This window comes from Elgaria multicarinata, chromosome 12 (genome assembly GCF_023053635.1).
Source record: "Elgaria multicarinata webbii isolate HBS135686 ecotype San Diego chromosome 12, rElgMul1.1.pri, whole genome shotgun sequence".
Classification (NCBI taxonomy): Eukaryota; Metazoa; Chordata; class Lepidosauria; order Squamata; family Anguidae; genus Elgaria; species Elgaria multicarinata.
Genome location: NC_086182.1, coordinates 4169288 through 4188253, shown reverse-complemented (window position 1 = coordinate 4188253; position 18966 = coordinate 4169288). Strand labels below are relative to the sequence as shown.

General features: G+C 47.0%; 1 protein-coding gene across 1 annotated transcript; it reads right to left on the bottom strand.

Annotated features, from left to right (window-relative positions):
• Positions 1-659: 659 nt before the first annotated feature.
• Positions 660-18162, bottom strand: TMEM230 (transmembrane protein 230). Its single transcript, XM_063139384.1, has 4 exons — positions 18073-18162; positions 9995-10122; positions 4171-4293; positions 660-2449 (listed from the first exon to the last, which is right to left on the bottom strand). The coding sequence occupies exons 2-4, from the start codon at positions 10088-10090 to the stop codon at positions 2309-2311; spliced, it is 360 nt and encodes a 119-aa protein (XP_062995454.1). The 5' UTR covers positions 10091-10122; positions 18073-18162; the 3' UTR covers positions 660-2308.
• Between the last annotated feature and the right edge of the window lie 804 nt (positions 18163-18966).

The following is an 18966-nucleotide window of genomic DNA, read 5'->3' as shown; positions in this document are numbered from 1 at the left end:
ACTGCAGACCCCCGGCTGCTATGAGACATGGAAGGAAAAACATCTGTATCTTTGTAGCTAATAGCAGCTTTTGATGGGAGAGCAATTTAAGTCCAAGAAACAGCACAGGGGCATTTGTGCCCGCAGAAATCCCAGCAGTCTGAATTTGGCTGCTTCTGATAAGGAGTATGGAATATGGACCTGGGCTCTTTGATTGCCCAGGGTCAGGAGGCTGTAGTGGCCAGCCAGCGCTTTGAAGTCAGATTCTGATTATCTAAGCACACGGGAGCATTGAAGCAGAAGACCTCATAGCATCCCAAGGAATATGAACTTCTGGACACAAGTCCTTCGGGTTTGCATGTCGTGTGTTCACTGTGTGAACGGAGTGCTGGACTAGGTGGACCCTCAGTCTGATCCAGCAGGGCACTGCTAAAGTTCTTAAACTGTTTGCTGAGCCAAGGGCTCAACAGAGAAAAGAAAGAGATTCCCACATGCACAACTTTCTAGTCCAAAGAAGGTGGAGTCCTTCTCCAAAAAGTGCTTTGGGGTGGAAAAGTTTCAGATAGTGGTAACAGGGCTCATCTCAGGCATCTGCTTCAGCTACATGAACGACTGTTCCCCACTCCTGCTTTATACTGTTAACGGATTTCATCTGCTTGAAAAATAAAGTTATATCGAAATAGAGTATCATATGCTCTTTATTCATATTAAATACATATTCTGCAATGGCAGATTAATTTCTCATTGCATATTTACACCCTCTTCCGCACTCTACAAATGGTAAATTTCGCCAGTGATGCAGAATTGAACATAGGGTTTAAATGAAAGAACAAACAGTGTTAATGAATACCTCTTATGTAGACAGAATTTCTATGTATATGTATACATCAGCCTTTCCCAATCTGGTGCCCTCCAGATGTGTTGGAATACAATTCCCAGCAGCCCCCAGCCAGCACAGATGGGGGATACTGGGAGTTGTAATTCAACACACTTTGAGGGCACTGGTATGGGGAAGGCTCAGGAACTTTGCATTGCAATGACACAGAATAGACAATGAGGGCATCTTCATATAATTGCGTCTCAGCAGCTGCTGAAGTCTGCCAGGGGAAAAAAATACTGATAAGCCTTTGCGACGGCACCTGTGAAGGCCAAGTTCAAGCTGAACCAGACAGCAGTCTAACCTCCGGAAGAAGTCTCCAGCCACAGCCGTTCCAGGTCAGCCAGAAGGACGCATGGGCCAACTTCAGTGGGTTTAGGATCATCCAGAAAGCTGAAGGGTGACATCAACGATCTCTTTGTTGCCATGGAGCGCAAGCGCATGCAGGTTCCTTTCCCTGTTTTGTTTGATGGGGATAGCCACCTGGTGAGAGTTTTGATTTTTTTGCTCTTGACCTCATTGTTTGAGAGACAGGGAATAGCAACGATGCGTGTCCTCGTGAAGAACGGGGGCAGGGGGTGTTAGCCAGGAATTTACTTTTAGGGATGTTCTAGCATAAAGACATTTTTAAATGAATCACCTAGTTTTGATTCTTGTTGGAATCTGCCCTAAGCCAATTCACAGGATATGATAAAAGAATGAACTGTATTGTCTTCTGATGGACCCTGTTACGGCATTGAGTGTTAAGTTGCAGCCTGAGCCACAACAGCTGCACACTCCACACCCCTTCCAGATCTGCTCTTAGAGTTCTACACAAGCAATGTTTTAACATCCCACCTTTTGTTTGACAGGAGTTTAGCAAAGCGTTAGGGAGAACCAATACCTGCCATAAGCAGGCTTCCTTGGTAAATATTCCGTTGCCAATGGTGCTACATCACCACCACCCCTCCCCAGTTTTTCTTCATTTTCAATCAATTGCCCAGTAAGCTAAACTTCTAGAGCCTTGATCCTTTGCCTGCAGTTTTTGTTATCGTGCAGTCATTAGTCACTTTTTCCAGATCTTCACTTTGCACGTGGAGACAACAGTCAAATAATAATAGATTTAAAAACCTGAGTTTCTTTTTCTCACTCAAACTAGCCCCACACATCCTGATGGGGAAGAGGCACAGCTGCATATAGCCGCCCCCAAAGAACTTCCCTTCTGAAAGAAGAAACGTTTCTCCTGACAGTCGCTCACATGATCTACTTCATGTTATGTGGCAACATTCTCCGGCTAGTCAGCGAGAGAAAGAGAAATCCTACAGAGACCCCCTGTCCTCAATTTTGACAAAAGCTGCAAAGTTGCATCATCCAATGATAGGGCTATTTGATTATCTTAGATGCCTTTTCCTCCTGGCGCCAGGTTGTGATAAAGTTCCTACTGCACCAAACTTCTTAACATCCTTCAGCCTACTAGTCATCAAAATCAGGGATGTCATCGTAGGAATAGCCCCTGTAGCCTTTGGAAGCGAAATAAGCAATGCGCAAATGGTAGAAGCCTGGGAGGAACACCAGGATCCCGATAATCAAGACAGGGATGGCTCGATCTGTGCCCTGAAACACAGAAGTAGAAGAGTTGGTTCGCACAGGTGTGTACAATTGCTAGGTATCTCTGCCGCCTAATGATAGGAAGCTGAATGTGTGAACTAACTCCACTGCAGTTGAAGTGGTGGGAGGAGACAGGTGTAATCTCCCTGCAATGTCTGATGCCTGTCCGCCATAGGCTGTTCAGACACCTGAAATCACAATCATCAGTTGATAACCATGGATACAAGACAAAAGTTGCCCACTTAGTAATCCCACCCCCAACATTTTATTTAATGGATGCAAGTCCATGTCTTAAAAGAACTGCACTGTCCGCCTATACGCCTCTGGTCGGAATCCAAGGTGTTGGTAAGGACATTTAAAGCCCTAAACGGCTTGGGACTTGAGGGAGCGCCTCTCCCTATATGTGCCTACCCGAGGCTTTCATAGAATCATAGAATAGCAGAGTTGAAAGGGGCCTACAAGGCCATCGAGTCCAACCCCCTGCTCAATGCAGGAATCCACCCTAAAGCATCCCCGACAGATGCTTGTCCAGCTGCCTCTTGAAGGCCTCTAGTGTGGGAGAGCGCACAACCTCCCTAGGTAACTGATTCCATTGTTGTACTGCTCTAACAGTCAGGAAGTTTTGAGATTAGTTGGAGAAGTCCTCCTCTGTGTCCCACCAACACAACGCATACACAATGGTGGGAGAGGGCTTTCTCTGCTCTGGCACCACGACTGTGGAATGCCCTCCCCTTGGAGGCCCAACTGGCGCCCACGCTGACTTTATTCCAGCACCAAGTAAAGACATGGCTTTTTAACAAAGCCTTTGATGGCTAAATTTACCAAGCTTGCACATGGATTTAACTGTCTTATTTGGTTTTACTGCTTTAAAATTCTATACTGGTTTTAGCTTGATTAATGGTTTAATTTGTTTTTAGCTATGTATATTTATTGTTTTATATTGTTGGATAAATTTAACTGTATGCCGCCCTGAGATCCTAGTGATACAGGGCTGGATACAAATGTTTAAATAAATAAATTCTAGGACTGCCAGATCAAGAGGCATGTGGCAGTGGGGGGGGGGGGGCGGACCTGCAAGATCAACAGATGGCTTTCGAAATTCTAAATAAGGGTGAGGGGAAGCATCAGCCTGTTGAAATGCATGAAAAGCCAAGCACCCATGCCTTCCTCTGCGGTGAAACACAGCTGCACGGTCTCCACACTTGGAAAATGCCAACGCTCAGTGTCAGGCATTTAAAGCAAGTGTGAGAAGAGGAAGCACAACTCCTTTGGGCTGCCCCTTCTTGCCCCACATCCCCGACCTGAACATCTGAAACTGTTCTGAGGCCCACGGAAGAGTGACACCCTTCATCATCTGAAGCTAAGCAGATGGAGGACCGCTTGGGAGCCGTACCAAAGCGACAGTGACCTCTTTGAAAGGAAAAAGCGGAACAGGCAGATGTATAACAGGTCCGTAAACCTCATTAAACGTCTCTGGCCTCCCCTTTGAAGTCAAAACCGAGGCAGCCTGGTAAGCCCCCCACCTCCAAGTCTCCAAAGCCCCCGCCACGCCCTACACCCAAGATGAATGATTTGCAAATATGGGGTAGTTACATTTTGTACATTCCCCAAGGAAGCGTGTCTGTTCTGATGCCTTGTATTGTGGCTCGTTCCACACATGTCTGCACCTTCGCTTTATGTGAGATCCAGGACCCAGCCGCCCCTCGCAAGAGATGTGAGCAACTTACTCCTTGGCTGATGTATCCTGTGAGGAGGAGAGCGCCAATGATAATGAGAAGTGTGCCAATCAGGAACAGCACCGTCGCCAACGCAATGGCCTTGTAGGGAATCTTGGGAGGGCTCTTCTTGAACTAAAGGGTGGGAGAGAGGTCAGCATTAAAGGCCTTGGGACTCTTTTAACTGGGTCGAATCCAATGTGGAGTTAGTTTGCTATCATAACTAGCACAAACAACACCAAGCCTAGCGGAAGCGTGCAACGGCTTGCACAGCAACTGCTGCAACTGGAACCAAAGTAATGGATGTGCAAAGTTTCAAATGGGGTTTCTGCAAATGGTAGAAGTTTTGAGCTAGCTGCACACCACTGGACACAACCCATTGGCCACGTTCAATGAGCATCTATGTTTACAGCAGTATATCTCTTTGATGATCAGGTGCTGAGCATGAACAACTGGGGATGGCCTTCACAGACGCTTACGCAGTTGCAATAAGGCTGCTATGGGGCATTTCTAACCCCCACCCCGCACACCAACAATAGTGTGCTTTCACTGCAGGTGGTTGTGATCCATGTTGAAACCAACAATGCCGGGACATGTATTTGTGAGGTCCTGAAAGCCAAATTTAGGTTGCTACATAGGAGGTTAAAATCCAGGACCACCAAGGTGGCTTTCCCTGAAATGCTACCTGTTCCATGCACAGAGCCAGCTAGACAGGCAAAGCTGAGGACTCTCAATGTGTGGATGAGACGGGGGGTGCAGGGAGGAGGGGTTCAGATTTGTTCAGCACTGGGGAACATTTTGGGACAAGCCAGGCCTGTACAAGAGAGATGAGCTACACTGAAACCAAAATAGAACCAGAATGCTGGCGCTAAACACAGGAAAGGTGGCAGAGCAGCTTTTAAACTAAACCTTGGGGGAAAGCTGGCAGGAGCTAGAAAGCATCCAGTTCAGGTCAAATCATCCAAAGGGGATGAAAATGAAAACGTTTTCAAATGTCCAAATGTAGAAGGGGAGAAAACAGGCCATAAGTATATGGTATAACATGACAGACATTCAAAGAGGCCTAAGTGCGTAGCAAAAGATGCACATGACAGAGTCATCTGGGGAGAAACATAGCATATAGAAGCCTGTTCAGACAACACACTAAGCCCTGGTTAGGCCGCTAACCCCTTTTCAGCAAATGGTTAGTGAGCATATTTAAACTGTGGTTATGTAGCCACCATGGTTAGGAATGGTTCACATGATACGCTAAGCCATAATGTTTAGCTCAAAGTGCTTAACCATCATGGCTTAGCATGTCATTTGAACAGGGTCTAGGTGTTTCTAGGCACATGTTAGAAGCCTCTGAGCCAAAATGGGACAGTATGAGTGCTTGGTTTTAAAGGAGAATCTAGATATAGTGGGCAATACAGAAACCTGGTGGATCAGAGAGAACTTGTGGGATACAGTCTTCCCTGGATACAAACTCTACAGGAAGGACAGGGAAGGACAGTTGGGAAGATGTTGCTCAGTATGTCCAAAAGGGCATAGTGTCACGCAAACTATAACATCTAAAAGGACCAAGACTTCTACTGGGTACTGTTGGTGACATTAGAATAATACAGTAGTAAACTTTGAAGGTGCCTACAAGGCCATCGAGTCCAACCCCCTGCTCAGTGCAGGAATCCACCTCAAAGCCTGACAGAGGGCTGTCCAGCTGCCTCTTGAAGGCCTCTAGTGTGGGAGAGCCTACAACCTCCATAGGTAACTGGTTTCATTGTCGTACTGCTCTAACAGTCAGGAAGTTTTTCTTGATGTCCAGCTGGAATCTGGCGCCCTGTAACTTGAGCCCGTTATTCCGTGTCCTGCACTCTGGGAGGATCGAGAAGAGATCCTGGCCCTCCTCTGTGTGACAACCTTTTAAGTATTTGAAGAGTGCTATCATGTCTCCCCTCAAATCTTCTCTTCTCCAGGCTAAACATGCCCAGTTGTTTCAGTCTCTCCTCATACAGCTTTGTTTCTAGGGTATTTGCTATCCCACCCAATTTTGTGTCAACTGCAAACGTTCCCTGCACCACCTTGTCCAAATCATTAATAAAAATGTTGAAGAGCACTGGGCCCAAGACTGAGCTCTGCAGTACCCCGCTTGTTACCTCCCCCAATTTGAGAAGGTAGCATTGATAAGCACTCTTTGAGTCCGATTCTGTAGTCAACTGTGGATCCACTTTGTCAAAAGCTTTGCTGAAGTCAAGATATATGACGTCCACAGCATTCCCACAGTCCACAAGGGAGGTTACCCGATCAAAAAATGCGATCAGATTAGCCTGACAAGATTTGTTCTTGACAAATCCATGCTGGCTTCTAGTAATCACTGCATTGTTTTCAAGGTGCTTACAGATTGATTTCTTTATAATCTTCTCCAAAAATTTCCCAGGGATGGCTGTCTGAAAATTAATTTCGCGTTAGGAATGTGCTATCGTCCCCCAGACCAGAATGCTCAGTTGGGCCATTGGAAGACAATGGAGTTAAAGGAGTATTGAAAGAGGACAAGAAGACTGCAGAGAAGCTGAAAGAATTCTTTGCACAGGTGTTCACTGCAGAAGCGACAGGACAAACACCTGTGTCTGAACTGATGTTTTCAGGAAAGGAGTCTGAGGAACTGAAGCAAAAGATGAAGTTCGCAACTTTATTGACAAATTGAAAGTAAATAAATAACCGGGCCCTGATATATCCATCTTAGAGTTCTTAAAGAACTCAAATATGAAATTGCCGATCTTCTAACCAAAATATGCAACATGTCCCTAAGGTCAGCCTCTGTACCAGAGGACTGGAAGATGGCCATTGTAACACCAATTTTTAAAAAGTGATTTGGGGGGATCCAAAAATTACAGGCTAGTTAGCTTAGCATTTGTTCCAGGAAAATTGGTTAAAAGGTTTTTGACAAAGTTTCTCAGCAAAGACTCCTGAACAAACACAGCAGTCATGGAGTAAGAGGAGAGGTCCTCTTATGATTAAGTCACTGGTTAAAGAACAGAAAGCAGAGAGCAGGAATAAGCAGTAAATTCTCCCAATGGAGGGAAGTAAACAGTGCAGTCCCAGAGGGTTCTGTATTAGGACCAATGCTTTTCAACTTGTTCAGAAATGATCTGGAATGAGGAGTGAGCAGTGAAGTGGCCAGGTTTGCCAATGGTACCACATTATTTAGGGTGGTTAAGACAAAAAAGATTGTGGATTCCTGCACTGAGCAGGGGGTTGGACTCGATGGCCTTGTAGGCCCCTTCCAACTCTGCTATTCGATGATTCTATGAGGCGCTCCAAAAGGTTCTCTCCAAACTGGGAGAGTGGGCAACTAAATAGCAAATGCAGTGTAGAGTGATGCACACTGAGGCACACACACACACACAAACCCAACTTCAAGTATAACCTGAAGGGATCTATGCTGGCAGTGACCAACCAAGCAGACGTTTTTGGTTTGCAGCAGACTACTCAATGAAAATGTACACCCAGTGTGCGGCTGATGTAAAAAGGCAAACTCCATGTTAGGCATAATTAGAAAAGGAATTGAGAATAAAACGGCCAAAATCATACTGCCTTTAAAAAAAAATCTATGGTGCAACCACCCTAAGATTACTGTGCATAATTCTGATCACCAAAGCTTAAAAGAATATATTGTAGTGCTGAAAAGGGGCAGAAAAGGGCAACTCAAATGATCAAGGGACTGGAGCATCTCCCCTATGAGGGAAGGAGACAACAGCTGGGATGGTTTAGCTTGGAAAGGGAAGGAAAAGGGAAACAGGATAGAGGTGTACAAAATTATGGATGGTCTGCAGAATGTGGAGAGGGAGACATTTTTCTCCCTTTCTCATAATACTAGAACCTGGGATCATCCCATGATCCCGAAGATTACAACAGTTGAGACTGTGTTAGCTTTACCTGTCTCCCTAGAGACAGATAAAAATAAGTACTTCTTCACACAGCGCATAAACTATGGAATTCACTACCACAAGATGTATGGTAGTCCACTAAGTTAGATAACTTTAAAAGGGGGTTAGACAAATTCTTGGAGAAGGCTATTAATAGCTACTGATCCTGAGTGCTATGTGCTTCCTCCAGGCTCAGAGGCAGTAAGCTTATGTACACCAGTTGCTGGGGAACATGGGTCAGAGGGTGCTGTTGTGGGTCCCTGGTCGACAGCTGGCTGGCCACTGGGTGAGCAGAGTGTGGGATTAGGCGGTCCCTCGGTCTGACCCAGCCTCAGGGCTCTTCTCATGTTCTTATATCCCAGAGGCAGAGCAGGTGGGGGAATTCCCTCAGGAGACAAGTTTGAACCCTACTCCAGCACCAATGAAGGGACCAGGTGATGAAGGAGTAATCATGGTGGGAAATGACTTACAGGGTCTCATCTAAGCTGCCCCAGATTAACTGTCTGGTTAGCCCTGTTCAGGCCAAATAAATCATACAAGGAGCTACGACGACCAAAGGAGGAGAATGGAGGCTGCCTCTTCCAGGCGCCGGGACCTGCCTGCTCTGATCAGGCCTTCTCTGTGGCTTGCTCCCTGGGCTCACGTGCCACCCGAGAGCCTCCTGCTGTGCCAGCTGTAAGGGTCACCCCTGTTCTCCCAGCGGGGAGAGGCCGCAGCACAGCCACAGCACATGCCAGGCAAGCAGAGGTCCCCTGGTCCAGCCGCTCCAGCTGAAAGGAACTCAGGTAGCAAAAGTCGGAGAACCGCTGCCAGTCACATCAGCGCGCCCTGGGCTGGACGGGCGCTGCACAGCTCCACCCACCGCGTTGTCCCAGGCCCTTCAAGGCAGAGGCGGCAGGCTTGCGAGAGCTGCTGTGCTTTGGGCCAAAGCCTGAGGGGCGCTAGCCAGAGCCAGGTGCAAAAGAGTGGCGCAGGAACGGGAGCGCGGTGCCAGGATCAAGCGCAAACAAAATTCCCCCAAGCATTCTTTTCTAGCAACCTAATTTTGGGGTGGGGGGCAAGCTTTTTAATTTTTGTAATTGCTAGATAATTAGGAGTCAGAAATCCTTGGCAACCTATTGCAAATCACCCCAAGATCTATCAGCAGCTCCTGCTCTCCTTCCCCCCCCCCCCCCGCCCCTTCCACCGCTTTAAAGGGAAGCAATACTGTTGCAATGCTGCCTCCTGGTGGCCAACCTTGGCTGCACAAATACCAAGAACGCAGAAGCAGGTTTGGGAGCAAATCTAACATCTCTGTGCCTGTGTGTGTCCCACCTCCACCCACCCCCATAATTACATTCAACTGGGATGGTAACATCTGTAGTCAGTATTTGTTTGCTTCCCTTTCATCCTCAAGTCTGAAATTACTTCCCGCATAAATCACTCTCCATTTGCATCTGCTTATTATTTTGGAACACAGTTAAGAAAGAAGCTGAGGGAAGCATGAAAAGAAATCCAGGGCGAGCACTTACAGGGTTCACAGAGAAGCCCATTTCCCTCTGGAGCAATGAAATGTCCCCCTTGGAAAACCACCTTTGCTCAACTCAAGTGACCTTTAAGAAGCAGGGTGAAAAGTCTTGCGTTTTGCCAAAGCTCCCAAACGTTGGCTTGGCTCTTTAAGGCTGCCATTCCTCCTGGTGGTCCTCAAGCTCCTTCCCCTCCTCCCACGTCTCTTGGCATGAGCAGAGTGATTAGAAGAGGCATGAGGCCACCTCTCGTTGGTGCTGCAATCTCAAAAAAGCACAAAACACCAGGGCCCTCTCTTGCTACTCAGAAGGGACCCCGACTCTCTCCTACGTTCTCCACGCTGCCACGGAAATGACATCTCTGGGGGGAAATATGCCCCTGGAAACCAGCCTTTGGTGGAAATATGGCTCTGCTTTCCCCACTTTTACCTGCAGGTCAATATAGCCTTCATCTGTGCTAGCAAGCTTGGAATATTTCACTTTGCTGCTGGGGATCGAAGCTGCTAAATTCGTCCGCGACGGCATCTTAAACAGCAGGAAGTACTGGTACCTACAGCCTGGGACAAAGACACAAACCTCTTGAGAGATGGGAACAGAGCGTGGGCAATTTTATTAAAACAGGAGAGAAACTGGGCCAAGCGACGGAAAGGAGCCGTGCTGCTAACAGGGAATGTGCATCATTCAATGAGGTTTAGAGCCAGACTTCCTATACAAACCTGTCTGAGAATGTCCAAAGCCCTTCTGCCGTTGGAAGTTCAGTTTCAGTTGTTATGACCACATTTGGGATCAGCTGCCCATGGGAGCCATGCCTGGCCTCTTCACTGCCCACGCTTCGATGGGTCTTGAAAACATTTTTGACTCAATGGACATTTTTTGATAAGACCCTCCCCCAAGAACGTCCTACAGCTGCTATTAAAACCACTGATTTCAATATAGAATTTTATTCTATTTACTGCATTTCTATACCATCCAATGGCCAAAGCTATAATATTCTGTCTGCAGAAATGGTGGAGAAAATTACAACAAATCTTCAAATACACAGATCCCTGCCAGACCACTTCCTGCTGAAATTCAGACACACAGCATCTGTCTCCCTCTGCAAAGACAGCAGACCTACAAGGATGGCTGGACCTCAGAAGCTGCATTCTAATGGAGTCCAGAGTAGAGATGTAAAATTTCCAGAATCTAAGACACCCAAAGAGGACAGCACCAAGGGAGGCATGCAACCCCGGGGTCCTGGGGCTGCACTGCACTGGTACAGAGAGTCGGGTCAACTTCCCCATAGCAAGATTATTCCAGGTTCCCAGAATCCAGCTTCCTCCTACAAAGGATGAACCATTTACCAGATCTTCCCATGGGAAAACGCACTGAGGAAGGAAGATGACCTCCTCCTTTACCTAAATGTCACAAGATGGGAAAGATGCAGGCAACACAATTGGAAATCCATACTGAACATTACATTAGCCTTTTTAGTGCTTTATTATTTTAGTCCCTGCAAATGTGGTTTTACCTCTTTTACCTGGCGTTATATTTTATGCTGTGTTGGCAGGCTTATTAGTTTTAGATTGTTGATTGCTTTTCTTGGGATTTCATTTGCATCACTATTATGTTTGAAGCTCTAAAACGGCAAGAGAAAATAATTTTATGAGGAATTTAATAAAACTAAATAAAGGATTAAATAGGCAGCCAGCACAGAATCCAAGCAGGCAGGCAGAAGGGGTGGTGTGATCTGGCCCCCGCTCACCCCACCACCCACCACCCACTTGCTCAAGCCCCTGCATAGAGTTCCATGCAACGCCCCAGCCAGGTGTTAAATGCAAGGCTGTTTTGAAGTGTGGCACAGAGTGGTAAGCGGCAGTTACTGCAGCCGAAACTCCCCACGACCTGAGTTCGATCCCAGCGGAAGCTGGTTCTCAGACAGCCAGCTCAGGTCGACTCAGCCTTCCATCCTTCCGAGGTCAGTAAAATGAATACCCAGCTAGCTGGGGGAAAGGGAACTGCGACTGGGGAAGGCAATGGCAAACCACCCCGCTGCAAAGTCTGCCAAGAAAACGTCAGCGAAAGCAGGCATCCCTCTAGGAGTCAGCAATGACTCAAGTGCTTTGCATAAGAGGTTCCTTTCCTTTGAAGTGCTCAGTGAGAAAGGAGGACAGATAATCCTGTTTAAAACCAGTTTGTTCCTAGTGCAGCTGTGCTTCTGGACAGGACAGGGGCAGCGAAGGATGAGGAGGAAGACCAAGCCCCAACTGTCCTCCTGCTTTGATATATTAACACCGCAAACTATTTTAATCCCTGGGCTTTTCGTCGTCACGCCTCCTTGCAAGCCCTTGCAATTTCATCCAAGGGTGAAATGAAGCCCTGCGGGGTTTTAGCCATCATCGGCAAGGGACATGGAACGCTATGCCCACAGAGGCCGGATCCGCAGCCTTTGTTCCGAGGACTTGCCTGCCTTTCGATTCTCCAGGAGCAGAAACATTTTCCCCACTCTGCCCCCAAACAGCAGTACAGCAGCTACGCCGGAGGGTTGCTCTTCATGAGACATTCGCAGAACACAAATTCCCGCGACGATCCTCTCCAAATGAATAATTCATCCAAGAGAGATCTGTAAACTGCAGAGGGGTGTCTGAACTAACAGGGGGACACAGTGAGGAATAGTGACAAGCACTGGACTGGGGCCACGGACGGTGCAAGAGGCCCTCCGTTCAGAACACGCCTCAGCCACAAACACAAACACGCTAAGACAGGGGACTGGAACGCAGCGTCCCCCGAAGCTCTCCACCTCCTGCCCTCCTTCAAAATGCTCATTTTAATTAAAAACTTATTAGGGCGCCTCGTTCTGCTTCCCGTTCCTGAACCTGCTGCTGGTCAGCTGTTCAGCAGGCAGAAAGAGATGGAAAGAGCTGCTTCCTGCCCCCTTCACTCTCTCTCTCTCCACTCTCAGCCTCTAGTCTTGCTATTCCTTACCACCACCACCACCACCTCTTTACCACAACGTTCCACTCCCCTCCTGGCCTCCAGCCTGGCTCTTCCTCTCCCCCCACCACGTGCCTTGCAATTCCCCAACCCACCTAGCCTGGCTCTTCCTCTCACTAGAGAGAGAGGACTGCAACCCTACACAGGTATTTTGTTGTTCTTCTGTCGGATCAAATACGTGGGTTGGCTTTGGAGTTCAGGCTTGTACTCGGGTTTCCTGGGTGAATTACGCGTCTTCTGACTAGCCGTGCCCCCATTATGTGACTAGCCTCATCCTCCACGGGAGCCCTTTTGGGGTGGTGCCCACAGCAGTTTCCCCAATGTGCCCACAGGCCCCAAAAGGTTGGGGAGTCCTGCGCTAGAAGGCCACCATGAGCCACCCCTGCCCACAGCCCATCTGGGATATGGGGATAACAATCCTGACCTGCAAGGACGATTGTCAAGATTACTGAGATGACAACGGAGAACCACTTTGCACACATGCTACACGGCATTTGTTACAAGGAGGTTCCACTCCTCTGCAAACGTGGGGCTAATTCTGCTGCCGTGAGAGAAGCATCCTTTCCTCCTTCCTCCAGACATCGCCCCATAAGAACCCAGCCTTCCTTTCAGAACCAGAACCAAGTTCCCACTGCAAAAGTATCTCATGCGCTGGCCACCCGTTTTTAACTGTGGTGTGAGGTATTCACGCCTTTTAAAACAGCTTCAAACCCGCACTGCGCTGAGTTCTCAGCTAACCCAAAGAAAGGCTCAGATTTCCACCTGTTTAAACAGAAAGCAAAGAATACTGAACATACAGCAACACAGAAGGCAACTTTTTCTTTTTAAATCCATTTCCTGTAAAATACTGTTTATATTTGGATTGCAAAGTACTTTGGAAACATATATTGAAAGACAATATAGAAATTCTCTAACAAAGTAAAAAAAGTAAAGACCAGTGGGCAGCGGCTTCTAATTCCCTACATCTCCAGTTCCATATCTTTATGCAACACACTGGTCCATATCCGTTTTAGGAATGCTCTACTCTGTTGGCAAGGTGGCCCCACTCCATCCATCAGCATGTCTTGTGCAGCTCCAGAAGCCCCTTCCTCCTCCCAGAAACAAAAAAGTGGTACGTTAATTCCCACAGATTTTACACAAAGATCCACGGGAGGTTTTTTACATCACATTAAAGAGTTAATGAACTTCAATGTTTGAGTTAAAGTTTAAGGAAGTTCAGGTTATTCCTGGCAAAACCTCCCTCGATTTGTTCAGCCACATTTTGCACGGAAAAAGATGTTCCTGGAGAAACATGGCCGCGTTTCAAATCCCTCTATGACACGTCAATCTCCACCAGCAGTTTGGCACCAACAACCTAACTGGAAGCATCCCAGAGGGTAGAGGCCGGCAGACTCTGCATGGTGCAAGGGTGGGCAGCTGGCTCCCAGGGGCTCAAGCCAGCCCCACCCTAGCCCCTGGCCCCACGGATGTTCTCTCCCAGCAGCTCACTCCCTATTTTCTTAATTCATGCGTAGCTAAGGTGGTTAAGGAGGAATTCTGCTAAGGCCTCTGTTGATGTTCACAGTGTGCAGAAGTGGGGTTAATGAGACCTTTGGCCCTGGCTGGCCCTTCAGCCCCACCTTCACTCAGTTTCAAAAAGGCAGTCTCTGTTTTCACTCATGCAAAATGTCAAGATGTAGCCAGCCCACCCACCCCAAGCCCCAAAGCACTTAAAGTGAGCAATTCCTTTTATTCCGGCCTGGTTGATTCCAGCTGGGGAAAATCTTGCTCCACATTTTCCAACTTTCTCAGTTTTGCAAATGTATTTCTGTGAACATAAAGCTAAATTGACTTTTTAAAAACCTGAAGAACACCAGAGGTTAATATTCCATAGGTCACACCAAAAGCATATTCCATAGGTCACCCTGCCCTACACTTTTTTGCCAATGGCTGACTGCATGGAATTCTGGGGGCAGGGAAAAGACAGGTCGCAACTGCCCTCGCAACAAGGCAATAGAGAAGCACAGCAACAACTCAGGCCACAACCAATTTTGTAAACTGCCCAGAGAGTTTCGGCTATTGGATGGCATAGAAATGCAATAAATAAATAAATAAATTATAGTGGAACCCACCCCCACCCCACGCAGCTGCCTAGCGATGGCCAGTTCATACATTCCGGCTGGCCCCTGGTACCAAGACCCTGGAATGCATGTTTCTGAAAGCATTCCTACTGAAAGCAGGAAAGATCTACTACTGCAGCCTTCCTCAACCTGGGGCGCTCCAGATGTGTTGGACTGCATCTCCCAGAATGCCCCAGCCAGCTGGCTGGGGCATTCTGGGAGTTGTAGTCCAACACATCTGGAGCGCCCCAGGTTGAGGAAGGCTGTACTACTGTAAGCCATTTTATGACTTTTTTAATGGTGTGCTGCTTTTAATGATGCACTGGTTTTAAACGTTTGAATTAGTTGTATGTATTTTATGGTGTTTTTATTTGTGTTGTACCCCGGCTCGATCCAGAGGAAGAGGCGGGTAACAAATAAATAAATAAATTATTATTATTGTTGTTGTTGTTGTTAAATGTGGGATCTAAGTTTATTAAAGAGGTTGTCCTACCTCACAGGGTTGCTGCGGTGATGATCAGGTCAATTTATGTATGTATTTTATTTATTTTATTGCATTTATATCCTGCCTTTTTTCCTCCAAGGAACCCAAGGCAGCGTACATAATCTTTCTCATCCTCACAACAACAACCCTGTGAGGTAGGTTGAGCTGAGAGTCTGTGACTGGCCCAGAGTCACCCAGTGGGTTTCCATGGCTGAATGAGGACTAGAACACGGATCTCCCAACTCCCAGTCCAACACTTTTCCTGTATAATATTGCCAAGATTCGATCATTTTTGTCTGTCTCTTCTGCCAAGACTCTTGTTCATGCATTGGTTATCTCTCGGTTGGACTACTGCAACCTTCTTCTCACTGGCCTTCCTTCTTCTCACATCAGTCCACTGGTTTCTGTTCACCACTCTGCTGCTAAGATCATCTTCTTGGCTCGCTGCTCTGACCATGTAACTCCACTTCTGAAATCTCTTCATTGGCTTCCAATTCACTTCAGAATCCAATATAAACTTCTCCTGTTGACCTACAAAGCTTTTCATGGTCTAGCTCCTTCCTATCTCTCCTCTCTCATCTCACACTATTGCCCCGCTCGTGCTCTTTGCTCCTCTGATGCCATGCTTCTCGCCTGCCCAAGGGTCTCTACTTCCCTTGCTCAGCTTCGTCCATTTTCTTCTGCTGCCCCTTATGCCTGGAACACTCTTCCAGAACATTTGAGAACTACAAGTTCAACCTCAGCTTTTAAAGCTCAGCTAAAAACTTTTCTTTTTCCTAAAGCTTTTAAAACCTGATTTTGTTCTGACTTTATACTGTTAGTTTTACCCTACCCAGTGCCTGTTTACCCTACCCTGTGCCTGTTTGCATTCTCTTCCCCTCCTTATTGTTTTATTATGATTTTATTAGAATGTAAGCCTATGCGGCAGGGTCTTGCTATTTACTGTTTTACTCTGTACAGCACCATGTACATTGATGGTGCTATATAAATAAATAATAATAATAATAATAATAATAATAATAATAATAATAATGTTGTTGTTTTTAAAAGGACTTTGGAAAGAACAACTAAATAAGTGACCCTTCCAAAATATGTAACACCCCTCCCTTCCCAAACATGAAGTATAACCAAATTAGAACTCTCTACAACTTAAGCAACACCACACACTCAGATCTAGCTCACCTGATTTAGTCTAGTAAATCTTTGTTCTTCTAGTACAGCATCTAAAATCACCTCCAGTTTTCTTAATATAAAGACTACTTAGCTTTCCCCCTTTTGGGGGATGTTTTTAAAGTGATTTTAAGGATGTTTTAACAATGTATATTATGTTTTAATTCAGTTTTATGTATTTTATATTTACTGTTGTTCCCTGCCTTGATCAGAATGGAGAGGTGGGTAAGAAATATTATTATTATTATTATTATTATTCCACTGTGAAAGGAACCTAAAGAGATTTCTAAATAACAGCTGGGTTTTATATTTTCAAAAATGAAGGATTTTTTTTGTTTTTTTGCCTTTCTCCCTCCCAGAAATCCTAGAGGCTTCTCGGAGAGAAGTCCCAAAACCATCCGCCTTTGAGCTTCTACAGACTCTTCCCTCCATCCCAAGACTGCAGACACCAGGACTTCAACACCAGATCAGCCTCCCTATCACCATCTGCTTTTTGTAACATCTTGCCTGATGAAGGTATCTGGAGATTTCAAAAGCTTGCACATTTTTGGGTGTGTGATCTTTTGGTTGGCCTCATAAAGGTAAAACTGCCCAGAGAGCTTCGGCTATGGGGCGGTATAGAAATGGAATAAATAATATTACACAAATATTAAGTCCGTCCGTCCGTCCCCCTTTATGGCCAACACCCTTTGTTTCACAGCTCCAGGATGTCCCCCCATCACAGAATAATGCCCTTTTCTTCCCGAGATGAATGGTGGCCTCCTTCCCTCCCTCCGGCTCCGACCCCTGGGCAGGATCTACACTACTGCTTTAAAGCACTTCATAACTGTCTTGAGAACTGTTGGGGCCCAGGACACACTCCTTATACCATTTTCAAAACTGGTACAAAGTGCTTTAAAGCAGTAGTGTAGATCCAGCCCTAGTGTGATGTGGGAGATGCAACAGCAAATATGGCTTCAAGGGGTTTTTGTTTTTTTTGCGGGAAGGCAAATTCCCCCCACTCCTCCTCCTCCCTCCCAATCCCCTTTCCTTTTGTGTCATGTCTTTTAGATTGTAAGCCTGTGGGCAGGAACTGTCAAGGAATACTTTTGTAAGCCGCCATGAGAGCCTATTTTGGCTGAATGATGGCAGGATACAAACGCTTAAATAAATAAATAAATTAGGGTGACCCTATGATAAGGAGGACAGGGCTCCTGGATCTTTAACAGTTGCATTGAAAAGGGAATTTCAGCAGGTGTCATTTGTATATATGGGGAACCTGGTGAAATTTCCTCTTCATCACAACAGTTAAAGCTGCAGGTGCCCTGCCTTCTTTTAAATCTGGTCACAGTATAGTTGCAGTATAGCTCTTGCACCTTTAACTGTTGTGAAGAGGGAATTTCACCAGGTGCTGCATGCATACAAATGACACCAGCTGACATTCCCTTTTCTATGTAACTGTTAAAGATACAGGAGCCCTGTCCTCTTTTTCATAGGGTCACCCTAAATAAATAAGGCAAGAAACTGCGAGGCAGACCCTCCTGCGCGCCCCTCCTTCCACGTGGCCCGGCCCGTTATCCAGCCGCCCCGCCTTCCCACTCACGGGTGCCGGGTTACACGCACACATATAGAACGCGGATTAGGCCCCTCTCCTAGTAAGCTTCAAGCCACCGAGAGGTGCAGGAGAACCTGGAAGCGGGCAGGTAACTGAGCCCCCTTCCCGACTCCGTCCCGAGGTAGGTTTTTCCTTCGTACACGCGTGTTGCGCGCATTCACACGAGAGGCGCGCGCGCCTTTCCTACCTGCCAGCCAGCCCCATCACCGCCTCCTTCCTTCTTCGGGGGAAGAGACCTCCCTTCTGCTGCGGAACTCTGTGAGCCCCGGAAGTCGACCTGCCTCCCCAGAGCCGCTTCCGGGTCGCCTGCCTGGAAAGCGGCTCCGCCCTCGGATGGGGCAGGGAGCCCAGCCGCCGCCGCCAGAGGGCGCTGCCCGGCGTGACGTCGCCCGCTGCGCAGCGCTTGCAATCCGGGGCGAAAGCTGCAGCCCTCCGACTTGCTTCCCTCGGATTAACCCCGCAGCGCTTAAACTTTCGCGGTGGTTGCTTTTGCTACCGGGCGCCGGCGGCAGCGATCCTTTGCATGCCAGGAAGCGAGTTTACGAGCTTTCTCACACCAGTGTTATACTGTGCAATCACTGTGAATTGCATTTATTTATTTTATTTATTACATTTCTATACCGCCCAATAGCCGGAGCTCTCTGGGCGGTTCACAAAAATTAAAAGAATTCGAAGTATAAAACAACAGTATAAAACCATAATATAAAAACAGATAAAAACAGCAGCAATGCAAAATTACAAATTTTAAACACCAAGTTAAAATTTATTTATAGACAAAATGCTGGGAGAATAAAAAGGCGTCTAAAACCTGGCATCTAAAAGCATATAATGTAGGTGCCAAGCGAACCTCCCTAGCGAGCTCATTCCACAGCCGGGGGGCCACAGCAGAGAAGGCCCTCCTCCTGGTAGCCACCTGCCTAGCTTCCTTTGGCAGGGGCTCGCGGAGAAGGACCCCTGAGGATGACCTTAGAGATACAGGTACATATGGGAGGAGGCGTTCCTTCTGGCCCCAAGCTGGTTAGGGCTTTAAATGCTAATACCAGCACTTTGAATCAGGCCTGGACCTGGACTGGCAGCCAAT